We start from the raw sequence: 12,302 nt of genomic DNA, 5'->3' as shown, positions 1-12,302 counted from the left end.
CTTTGATTTAACACGGACACATCCAATCAACCCTCACTGACTACATCAAGTATTGTTTTAGGAAAAATGCTAATGCAGTAATAAAGATACAAGGATTATATTCAGTCCTTGCTTAATATTTGATGTAGCCGCAGACTGCTACATGTTTCCACAACCAGAGCTGCATTGCAACCAATCTCAGTGTACTGTATCCGCGTGCTGGATTAGATAGAAGAGAGCAGTGAGCCATGTGAACAAGCAATATGTGAGGAGGACAAATGAAAATGTGTATTTGAGCAGGATTTGTGGAATAGAATATGATGATGACGGATGCATTCAGCTTCCAGTCTGAATAAAGATTGTTGGCACAGAGGCAGGCGTCTGCAGGCATACCTCTCAAAGCGTGACCTTATTCATGCATGCACTGAATCTCATTGTGACATCTACAACTCTCTCTCTCTCCCCCCCCCCCTCTCTCTGACATGCTGGCTCCATAGCCTGTGGAATCATGTGCTGTCCCTTTTAGATGAAAAATTAATTACAATTCATTCATATCAAAGGGAAGCCGGTCCACTGCTGACACAGATTGGACGTTTGTGTCTGCATCCTATTTCTGGGGACACACATTTGAATAGAGGAGACAGCCTGGTGCTTTTAATCTTGGGGGTATGAATTAGTTTATTATTTAGACAACAAGGGTGTTGTTTCTAGCTGTCTGATACTTTACTGGAATGTTATTAAACAGATGTGTTTGTCAAACAGCCCGGATCAGGCTAGATAATACAGCTTTATGTTTTATTAAGGGGACTGTCAGCATCATTTATCCTGGTGAAATTGACTAAAACTGAAAATGTTGCAGATTTTTTTTTAACGCTTGTCTGAATAGAGATCTAGCTAACGGGGAGCTTTTGAAACACTTTTATTTACTGCATCTATAATCATTCTCAACACGGTATATCTATAAAAACAATAAAAATAAATAATAATGATAAATATAAAAACTATAAAAATAGTTACAGCTATTAACTTATATTTCTTGTAGACATTATTAAATAGGTCCAAGATTGGTTGCCATACCTTTTGGGTTTCCTATTATACAGATTGAGATGTTTTGCTAAAAGCAACAGCGTGGGCTCGAGAGAGATTCAGATCTCCATGTGAAATGCCAAAAACTGCCAGACTTGGCTCTGGGTCTAAGGCTCCGTCACGCATGTAGGAGAGTGTTTCACAGAACCATAGCCCAAAATAGTTTCATATTTGGGCAGGCCCACAATGAATGAGTAAGGGTTGCTGGGTCTCAGTTGCAGTGTAGGGTTGAGTTGTGCACGCTCACCCCTGGACAGATGCAGTCTGTGAAATATTTGAAATTGGATCAACTCTGCTTTTAAGAAACTTTTAATCTAAAGCCATTATTTCCCCACAACACCTTCGACCCACGAGGCACGGTGAGAGGATTCCCAACCGATTGGATCAGCTATAATAGACATTAAATTAGGCAATTCATGCTTTTTAATTAACAGTGAAATGCACGGCCTTAAGCTGCATGCCTGCAACAGATGGAGGTTTCTGATCATAATGATATCAAAACTAAAATCTTGGCAGAGACATGCTGAAACACTTTGAAATTACCTTATACAACTCATATAATGATGGCTAAATTATCTACTCAAACCTGATCTAATCGCATCTAATCTTCATAAAAAATTCTAGTTATTGTAATCCTAACATCTATCTGAAGCCCTTAATCCTTTTTCTGGTCAATTTTAGCAGGATGTGATCAAACATGACTCTTCCAGTATGGCTGCTACCCAAAGATTCCTCTGGCAGCACTGCATGCATGCTAGACTTGTTTAATGTGACCAAGGCAGCTTTATGGCTGCTACCCCCCCCTCCCCTCCCCTCCCTCCACACCTCACAGAGTTATTGATCGCAGTGCAGTTAACTCACACATACTACTGTAGCCAGCGGAGCGCAGAGCCACGTCTCTACACTCGAGTGTGTTCCCGACAGCATTTTAAGTAAAGCCAACCGGGCGTAATAATCCACGGAGAGCTCCATGTGCAGCCACACAGGCTGGCCACTCAACCACCCTCAAGGAAAGATAAATGATGTATGTGTATTGATTGGAGTAGAATGATGTGTATTTAAGGTACACCAGACTTCCATCATATTCAGTGGTGGAGAATGAAGATACTTTATCATTAAGTTGCCTGTACGAATTTAGAATTGTGACCATTGTTATTGATCTAATAATTCCATCTTATAATGATCCATATTCTTCACAGCTGAGCATTTGTATGGAGCTGTGCTGGTTGACATGTGTAGCTGTTGAGCTGAGACTTCACTGCCCTCTACTGGCAAACCGAGTCTATTAACAAGCGCCGACTGCACCAGAGCAGACATGAGAAGGTCATGACTGCTTTGGAGGATATTATAATTGGTTAAAGCGCCATCTGATGAAAACTGTTTGTATTCTACCTCGGTATTCGTTTGCTTGTTACCCAGTGAAGGGATATGGTAGACATTGCTTTGATATTTAGAGGGACACATGCATTTTAATAAGGCTTGTTTATTTATGGAATTTTTCAAATAATTTCAATGCATTTCATGTGATGAGCCTCAAACACTTCCAGCACAAGTTCCCAGTACCTCTTTTCTGAGACTCAAGAAGATACAATCACTGACAATTCATGAAATGCGATGCTTGAGCTTTACATGCTACAATAACAGGAACTAAGAGTAAAAACATGAATAAAAGCATCCGATGCAAACTCAGCACAACTATGATGGACGAAAAAGAAGGGTAGACAAAATATAGAATAGATTATACGATTGCAAACATTAACAGACAACTTTGGCACTTAGCTGCTGTGTACTCTATGTCTTGTACTTTATTCAGCATTGCTGAACATTACTAAATTAGCTGATAAACGCGACAGATATCGTTAGATATCTGATAATATTGGCAAAATTGATATAAAACGTCTTAAAAATATAACAAATAAAATGTAATCTCTTTCAAATCTATTGTATGGTCATGTACGTTAAACCCAAATATCCAACAAAGACACCACTAGTGGAAAAATATACAACTTTCTTTGTGCGAACTGTATATAGAAAAGAAACAGCAATATATACTAGGTTCCTGAAACTAGGTAAACATTGCATTGAGAGTATTGGCATGGCATGCAGGTTTGCAGTTTGTTTATAGTGCATATAGATAAGGCTGAGGACAGATATTTATAGAACATTTCTATGATGTAGTAGTCACGGTTTCCTTCTCAGTCACTGCCCCCACAGAACTTCAGCAGGAGTTTCTTGTAGTCTCCTGATGTGTCTCCCTGTCAATAAAACAAATGCGTCAGCAAAATATTCAGACCCTCATGTCAGAATGAGAATTATTGCCGAGTAGGTTTTGAGATACAAGTAACTTGCTTTGATGTATTGGTGCATAACATAGAAGGTACAGAAAGATAAATCAAAATGTGTATTTATTAAAAATAAAAGCAAGAACTGCAAAAATCAAGAAGAAAAATACAATAGAAATAAGGAAAAATACTATAAAAATAAACAATATATGTGAATTAAAATGAAAGAGCTGTGCGTCTTTAGAAGTGTGTACTTGTTGTTTTTAAATCATTCATCCTGCAGGGGATATTTGTACTAATCACAATATATGATGATACTTACAGAGATGTGTGTGTACAGCGACTTGCCGTAGTTTTTGACATAATCCTGGCGAATATCCAGCATGTCAACCTCAGAGCGGGAGACCATGATCCGGATCAGGGTTGTGTCTTTGGTCCCAGCTCCCTGAATTCACAATGAAGGTGACATCAGTTAAATATTATGGGACACTTATTCAGTTCAATATAGAATATTACTATTTAAATAAGACTGTTTCTCACCTTCATGGCCTTGTAAAGTCTCTCAGCAAAATAGGCAGATGTGTTCTTAATACACTTCACTGGAAAAGAAAACACTGACTTATTACCAACACCAGCAGTGTACTCATACTTTGTCTCCTTCTTTTTTAATAACAAACCAGATCACTTAATTACTATTTAGTGCACTGTAAAGAACACCATTCTAATATGCATCACTGCAAAGTAAGGATGACGAAGACAGCAATACTTTAGTGCCATCTGAAAAGTAAACTATGAAAAATCAAGCTATGAATGAATACACAAAGAGAATATAACAGAATGGCAAAAGCACATTTAAAGCTGCATTATTCAATATTTTTTACATTTCATGAAATCACTATACGGACTCTGAAGGGGGTGTCACTCGTAAGGACGCACCTATAGAGGATTATGAGCAGCTCTACTGAGCTTTTAAGCCTGTTTGAGTCCAGCACCGTCTGTTTGAGTCTACCTATTATCATCAACACAACATCCCCACTGCCAGCTGTTTTAAACCAGCTCTGATGTACGCTACCTGTCCCCAAGTAGTAGACAGAAGACGTTAACAACTACCTGATGTAGAAAGTTGAGCATCTAAAAAGGAGACTGATTTTTTTTCTCGGGAATTGGTGCAGACTAAAACAGAGCTAAAAAGGAGAATTAATATTAGATTTAAGTTCATCAGGTGGCAGGAAACATGACCGCCATAGGGTGATAATGTCACTCTGTGTAGCTAAATGTTAGCCATAACAACTTTGTGACATGAAGTCAGGGCTGCGCTTGTCAGCCTGTTTCTGGGATTTTCCGCTAGTGGCTACATATTGACTACTGCAGCTTTATTTCAACTTCTATTTTGAAAAAAGTAAATAGGAATTCAGAAACAAAAACAGATGGCAAACATAAAAACACTGCACTGCACCACCACTTCACAATGAAAACGTATAGAATGGGTGTGCAAAACCATTGAAAGGATTCAAATAAACCACATCTAAAAACAGGTTACTGTACCATAACCCTGAGAAATGTTGGGGGGAAAAAAGGAGGGGAAGAAAAGAGATTATGCAACAGCGCCCCTTCCTCCAGTTCTTCTTCAAAAGTGCATTAAGATCGCTGTATACAACACGTAACACAATGAGCATTGAATGTAATGTCAAACATGTGCTGCAGACAGCCTGGACACTTGTCATTAACTAATTATGTGGAGCTGATTCTCACTCATATTACATGCGTGTGACTCATCCAAGACTGGACTTGAATAAGTGTGTGTGTGTGTGTGTGTGTGTGGGTGTGTGTGTATTCTTACCCACTGCCAACATGCCACCCTCCAGGTCTCCGGACATCTCCCTGTTGATGCTCTTCTCGATATCTCTGCCACACATCTGCTGGTACTGAAGAAACACTACACACACACACACACACACACACACCATCAGTAACACAGCTAACAAGGCACTAAAGTGGCCTTTGGGGCCTAATGCAGTTTAAATGTTGCACCTTATGTTAGTTTATGCGAGTGAACATGTCTCCGTAGAGAATACCTGCTCTGAGATGGGGTTTGCTCCGAGCACACAAAATAGCATTAAACTTGGACTCGTCTGTTCCAAGCTTGTTTTCTCCAGCAGCATACAGGGACTATAAGGAGAACCACAGTGTGCACGGGTTGGCATGTCTTTGCAATCAATAGGTCGAGTAATTAACAATATAGGAAACAACCAAGTTGCAGATAAATCCTCAAAACACGACTCATTAATGAGAGCGAGGCAGACCGTACCTGAGCATCCTGTTTAGCCAGAGAGATGTCGACGGTCTCTCGTTCGTCACGATTACCCTGCAAAGTACAGGACAGCATATTCCTAATTAAATCTGAAGCTAGCTGCTAAGAGACAAGTATTAATTCATTTGTTTCACGTATTTGTACCTGTGCCAGAGAGATCAGGAGCCTGCGGAAGTGGCCTGAAGTATCCCCACTAATGGCATCCTCCAGCTTCTTCTTGTATTCTGAAAAAGGCAAAAAAAAAACGAAAACAGACCATAAATACATGGCTTCAATACAAAGACATAGGTTCAAGCAACAGGGACTTTTGAAGGCTGATAAGTAATATTGTTGGATTGAAGATGAAATATACATGCATATTTATTAAACATGCAACAGACATTGTAGCAACTGTATTCACATGATAAGGTACTAAAATGTTTATATACACGAGCAGCTTCTCAGGCGTATAAGGTAGGGAGAGTGACCACAACGCAATTTACTGGCAAGAGAAACTAGGACACTATACATAAGCAGAACAAATAGGGGGTTCAATAAATAAAATAAAAATGGTATAATGTCTTTCTATAGTTGCAGTTATGAAACTTCATGTGCATATACAAATGTTAGGGTGGTACCCAGATCTAGACAGACTGAGCTTATCCATGAATGTAATAAAACACTTTCAACACACTTTTAGGAAGCTGTGTGATAAAGGAGATCACAACAGTAGGGGAGCGCAGTCCATTAATCGCCCTGAGGCGTCTCACCTTGTTTGTAAATGCGGTTTATCTCCCTGATTTCAGCGTTGGAGCGAGAAGACAAGATCTCTATAAGACAGGCTTCATCGGTTCCGGCTCCCTGTTAGGAAGTCAGAACAATGTAAACCTCATCCTCTCTGGCCCAACAGCGGCACAAAATTCTTCCCGTTTATTTCTGTTCACGATCGCTTGGCTTTGTTCCTGAGCATTTACCTTGATGGCACTGTGGAGCTCAGAGGCATCAAACTCAGCTGGCGTCTTCAACGTGGCCATGACCAGCTGTCTAAAGTCTCCAGACAGTTCGGAGTGCAGGTCCTTAACCAGATCCTGAGAATGGAAACATGCTCGGCATAACTCAAAACCTTCACCGAGTGCTGTTGTGAAAAACCTACTACAAGAAGCAATGAGGCAGAGCTTTAATGAGCTCTGCGGACATCCAATCCCCTCTCCGTTTTACTGGCACCACGAGCACCTGTTTGTCTGCTTGTCACCATTACGCACTGCTAGTATAATGCACACTGTGCCACGTGGGAATTTTTGTAAACATGATTGCTTTTTTAAAATAAGTAAATACTCTCCTAATGGAAAATGGCACCATGTATCCCATCAACAACATACAAACTCAGCTAGAGGACGGAGCGTTACCTTCCCATAGGACGTCTTGTAGGCTCGGAGCAAAGGCGCACGCTGCCTATTGGAGCGACTACCCAGGAGGTCGATGATGGCTTGCTCGTCCGTTCCTGCACAGAAAAGCCCACAATGTCACATCATAAGGAAATGATCGGTACAGAAACATCTCTAAATGTCTAATTCAAGTGACATTTACACTTGAAATGACAAATGTCTTTCTAAATACAAAAGTTATGCTCTAAAGACAATTAAGGCTGTCCTCGACGAAAGAGGGTCTTTGATAATTAAGAACGGTCAGCCCAAAAAAAATACTAAATCTCTGCCCATAGCACTCACCAAAGCCCTTCATGGCCTTCCTCAGGACCTCCACGTCTCTCAGCTGGTCAGCTCCAGGAAAGTCCTTGATTGTTCCTCTGAATCCTCTCTGAGACAACAAAACAGCAAGTGTTATTTCAACTCAAATGTAAATCTGTTACAGACGTTGTACATTTATAAAAGCGTGTACGTATGTGTATCGCATTACAAAAGAGAGCCCTAAATATATATTTTTTTTAACCTATGGGTTGAAAAAAGTATTTTTCATCTTTCTCACGTTGACAGGTGGAGCTATTGGCATGGTTCCTCCTCCTCCTCCTCCTCCGTAGGCTGGCATGGATGGATTTGGTGAAGGGACCTTTGGGTAACCTGGCATCGGTGCTGGTGCTCCTCCATACCCAGGCATCGGCTGTGCAGGCTGACCGGGGTAGCCCATCCCTGGGCCTTGGGGGTGCTGCATCCCTCCTGGCTGTGGGTGCTGCATCCCTCCTGGCTGTGGGTGCTGCATCCCTCCTGGCTGTGGGTGCTGCATCCCTCCTGGCTGTGGGTACAGGCCATTTGACTGTTGGTTAGGGAAGGGGGCACCGTACCCACTAGGCTGAGTGGCAGGTGGGTACCCCCCAGAGGCTGGGGCGAACATGGATGGGTTTTGATTAAAACCACCTGCAGAGATCTGGTTGGCCTGCGATTTGGAAAGATTGGTATCCGATAATATGTAACATTGAAGATTATTTCATGCAAAGCACAGGTAGCTGGTCACACCTTTTTTGGATTCGATGTAGATTTATGGATCATATTTATGGGATTAATGAATGTTTAACAAATGTCTAAATCTCTCATCCCGGATCTCACTTCAGATGAGAAACCAAAGTCAATTTTCCTGATGTTTTGAACGTCTTCCAGTTACACGACGCACAATCATCCAAATAAAGTGTGGCCATGATCTATATTAAGATGGAAATTCATATAACAGACGATAGACAACAATATAGACAAGACAATGACTCAGAAAAGTAAGAGGGATTAAGAAGAAGTTACATTAGAGCGATAGCTTTGAGAAGCATGAATAAGAATATAGTGTGTGACGTGTATTTCATGCAAGAGACCTAGAAAAAGAAGCAGATGCAGATATTTGGAGAAGTCTTACCGTGAAGTGAAAAGATGTGATATTCCATGAATGGCTGAGTAATTAATTCTAACTGGAATATTCAACGCAATCATCTGATGAGGTTGCATTGTTTTTTTTTAATATATTTAGAATTTTTCTGGGTGCAGGTTATTTTTTTTGAAGGCTAAACTTACCATGCCAGCATTGTACCCAGGGTTGGATAAGTTGCCCAGACCGATGGTGGGGTATCCACCGGCAGGGCCACCTCCCCAGCTGCCTGCAGCACACAACAAAGACAAGGCTGTTCAGCAAAAGCACAGAATGCATTTTGCTACTACATGTAAGAATATCAGACTGAGACGGGAATGACCCTTCTTACTGGAACTCCCTTTTCCTCACCCTCCAACTAGTTAATGTGTAGGTGAAAGACAGCTGGACAGACAATGGGAGTACTATGTGGAAAGATGGACAGCGGGACTTCCTTCTCTTAGCAACGGCAGATGTTTGTTTGTTTTTTGAGGGAAAAAAAAAAAAAATCTGCTCTGTTAACTACAAGTCTCGTGATCCCTGTTGCCCACAAACACGACATAACTGACTCACTAGAATACTTTAACCTTTTCACTTCAACTTACAGTTTCTGCAAGTACTTTAACATTTGAGTGTGTTGCTCTTGTTGTGCTCGATGAGAAAGTGGGACAGTGGAACAGTGCGTGATGGCTTACCTTGTGGTGGTGCCGGTGGGTAGCCTCCAGCCTGAGGAGGAAAACCTCCAGCCTGAGGAGGAAAACCTCCGGCCTGAGGAGGAAAACCTCCGGCCTGAGGAGGGTAGCCTCCGGCCTGTGGAGGGTAGCCACCAGCTTGGGGAGGGTAGCCACCAGCTTGGGGAGGGTAGCCACCAGCCTGAGGAGGGTAGCCACCAGCCTGGGGAGGGTAGCTACCAGGTTGAGGAGGGTAGCCTCCACCTTGGGGAGGATAGCCTCCAGCCTGAGGTGGGTAGGCACCAGGTTGCTGAGGGTAGGCCCCGGGCTGTTGTGGGTATCCACCTGCCTGAGGGTATCCAGGGTAGCTCATGGCTTTAAGCATAAAAACAGAACGGTCAATCAAAGGGCTGCCAAAACATGACCAAATTAATCAAAATGTAAGAATCATCTTGTGATAACTAAACTAAACAAAAAGGGTATTTTATCTGTCGGTGAAGCAAAAATATAAACAAGAACAATACGCTGTAAATGGCAGCCTTACATATTGAAGGCATGACACAGCAAAAATGTGGATCTGACTTACAACAATATATAGCTTGTTGTTATACTGGACATAAAGTCCCATGACTCAGTGTAGTGCTTTTTAAATGCCACCACATACTCACCAGTCTTTGCTTATGAATGTAGCAATGCAAGTGTCACTGTCGCTGCAATGTACTGAATTGCAGACTCCTTATTACAGGAAAGTTGGATCACAGCCATTCCTATGCGAGTGGTGAGGAAACTTTTCTTTTTTGGTTAAGCTCTGTATGAAAAGCCGGTGTTCCAGTGTAACTACTTGTTCCATGGGAAGTCTGACTTCAGCGGACCTAATGGAACAGTCTTCTCTGCTTTGCATTTTATGGACACAGAGGAAAAAAAAAAAAAAGATGTCGCTGTGTTTGAATGAGCAAGCAATGAGATATCCAATGAGATAGAAGCATGCTTAGTACAGATGTCCTACACAGCAGCACGGATGCTTGTCTCACATACACAGACCTACATCCATGCTGAGGAGCCATTGTGAAATACTACATTGTGAAATACATTGTGAACTAATCTTTTTCTAAGCCATTTGCTGAAGGAGTCGGAGGGCTAGTTAAAGACATTGGTCATTTCAGGGTTTATTAAAAGTCAAACCAACGTGAGGTCATTACGACGTGTCGACAAGACAGTGACGGATACTGTTAGATAATATTAACGTGCATGAACGTTTCGCCTTCATGTTGTTCCATGTTCTTGTGACGATGGGTGTGTCTGTTCGCTCACTTAAAAAAAAAAATTGTGAAGATTGCTAGTTCGGCGAAACACAAGACATTAGTAATTACTTCAAAAACGCCAAATATGTTAATGCTAGGAAAACAGACACGAAGCTATCTTATAACACGACCAACATGTCTCGGTTTGAACTTTGCACGACCGAATAAAAACGCTGCCTTGGGCCTGTAACGTTGTAAATCTCCAGTTTAACACGCGCTACGTTATTTCTCAATCCAATTTACATAATGTCAGTAGGACCCCGGTAACCGTCGTTAACGAGCTAGCTAGCTGGCTACCCGTAAATAAACCGACGCGATTCCAGCCGTTTAAATTAAGCCACGGACCGAGACGACCGTCTCGTAGCCTTACATGGAGGAGCTACAGACACGGGTGATCGGGAGCTGCGCTTAGACGTTGGCAGGCTGACGACAGCGTCGAGAACAGCAACTGACGTTAAACCACAAAACGACTCCATAAATAGTTGCCATTTATCCGAATATAATTTATGACGTAAGCTGATGTATGATTCGTGATTGTCGCTCGGCTGTTTGAGTAGTTATTTGAAGTTAGCACTTACTTTAGTCCGCTTGCAGTCTCTTCCTGCAGGAAGTAGTTCTTTTACCAGCAGCAGTTCTTTTGACTGTACTTAAGCAGACTGGGTGGGACTCATACTTTCCATTTAAGGAACCCACCCATCTGCCTTTCACCACGTGACAACAACAAATATGTGTTCACCACTAATCATCTATAGATGAATGTTAATGACATGATGGAAAATGTGTCACACCGGCGTCACCTATTGAATAACAATAGGTATATTATCCCTCAGGTGTGTTGCTACCTACATATATAACTAAGTTAAACCACTTGTCAATTTTGTGTTTACTGACACAGATACATTTACCAATCCTCAACAATCTGATGATATTATAAAGTATTGGAATTATATATACTAATGAGTATATTTTATTACTACATATTACAAGCCTATGTCATTTTATAGTTATCAAAGTTACATTAATATAACTACAATGAGGTTTGTAAATCAAACTAATAATAATAGTTGTGAACTTCATTTATTTAGCATTTTTCTTTACAAGTTTAGAAAGTGCTATAAAGAAGAAAATAGCAGATAAAAACAAAGCACAGGGATCATAACACACCATGGAATGAATAAAGTTTAAAAGACTAAGACTAAATGTAATAATAATAACAATAATATACATCTGTGTGTGTGATTTACTCGAGTAAAGCTGTGTGAGTGTACTGTATGACTGGTTATTGTTTATGTATGTGGTTGTTATGTGATGACAATCACCAACAAAGTAGGGATATTTTTAGCTACATCACGTCACTGATCCTACTTTTAAAAGACGAAAGCTAAACAGGATTATTGTGCTTGGAATGATACTAACTGTACTGTTTGTGTGTGTGTGTGTGTGTGTGTGTGTGTGTGTGTGTGTGTGTGTGTGTGAAGGACATTTGCCACAAGAGGGAGCCCTTTTTAAAGTTTTCTTCCATACCAACAGGCCTGCCTGCCACCTTCAGGTTGGTCAACAGAGAGGCCTGAGAGAGGCCTGGGGCTGGCGTTGAGGTGCTGATTTGACTGATTGATTAACTAATCTAGTGAATCAGTCTTTTCTGATTGCTGCTTATTCACCAATGATCCAGCGTTTCTTTTATTACATGAAACAATATTTTTTTAGACGGCGGATCAACATTAGTAACATAATTTGGAATTGAATTAGCTATGACTTGACTTAATGTTAGGCCTTTACCAAATGAACTCAAGTTAGCAAGGACACTCTAAATATTAGTCAGTTAGGTGTAACTACTCCCCTCTGGCCCTGA

The 12,302-nt window shown here is 41.1% G+C and overlaps 1 protein-coding gene across 6 annotated transcripts; it reads right to left on the bottom strand.

The window, feature by feature from the left end:
- Positions 1-2,532: 2,532 nt before the first annotated feature.
- Positions 2,533-11,152, bottom strand: anxa11a (annexin A11a). Of its 6 annotated transcripts, none has more exons than XM_076085556.1 (16): positions 11,029-11,127; positions 9,818-10,039; positions 9,174-9,524; positions 8,646-8,728; positions 7,621-8,025; positions 7,365-7,452; positions 7,044-7,138; positions 6,612-6,725; positions 6,408-6,498; positions 5,803-5,882; positions 5,656-5,712; positions 5,423-5,516; positions 5,188-5,283; positions 3,888-3,946; positions 3,670-3,792; positions 2,533-3,320 (listed from the first exon to the last, which is right to left on the bottom strand). In XM_076085556.1, exons 3-16 carry the CDS (start codon positions 9,520-9,522, stop codon positions 3,261-3,263), a joined length of 1,794 nt encoding a protein of 597 aa, XP_075941671.1. In that variant the 5' UTR covers positions 9,523-9,524; positions 9,818-10,039; positions 11,029-11,127; the 3' UTR covers positions 2,533-3,260. The 6 variants fall into 6 exon arrangements, with proteins under 6 accessions (XP_075941671.1, XP_075941673.1, XP_075941672.1 ...); XM_076085558.1 differs by having other exon boundaries at positions 9,818-10,042; positions 11,029-11,101; XM_076085557.1 differs by lacking the exon at positions 9,818-10,039 and having other exon boundaries at positions 11,029-11,152.
- Between the last annotated feature and the right edge of the window lie 1,150 nt (positions 11,153-12,302).

Source organism: Anarhichas minor, unplaced genomic scaffold, assembly GCF_050575085.1.
Source record: "Anarhichas minor isolate MPS153535 unplaced genomic scaffold, ASM5057508v1 ptg000174l, whole genome shotgun sequence".
NCBI lineage: Eukaryota > Metazoa > Chordata > Actinopteri > Perciformes > Anarhichadidae > Anarhichas > Anarhichas minor.
This window is presented reverse-complemented; position numbering and strand designations above follow the sequence as displayed.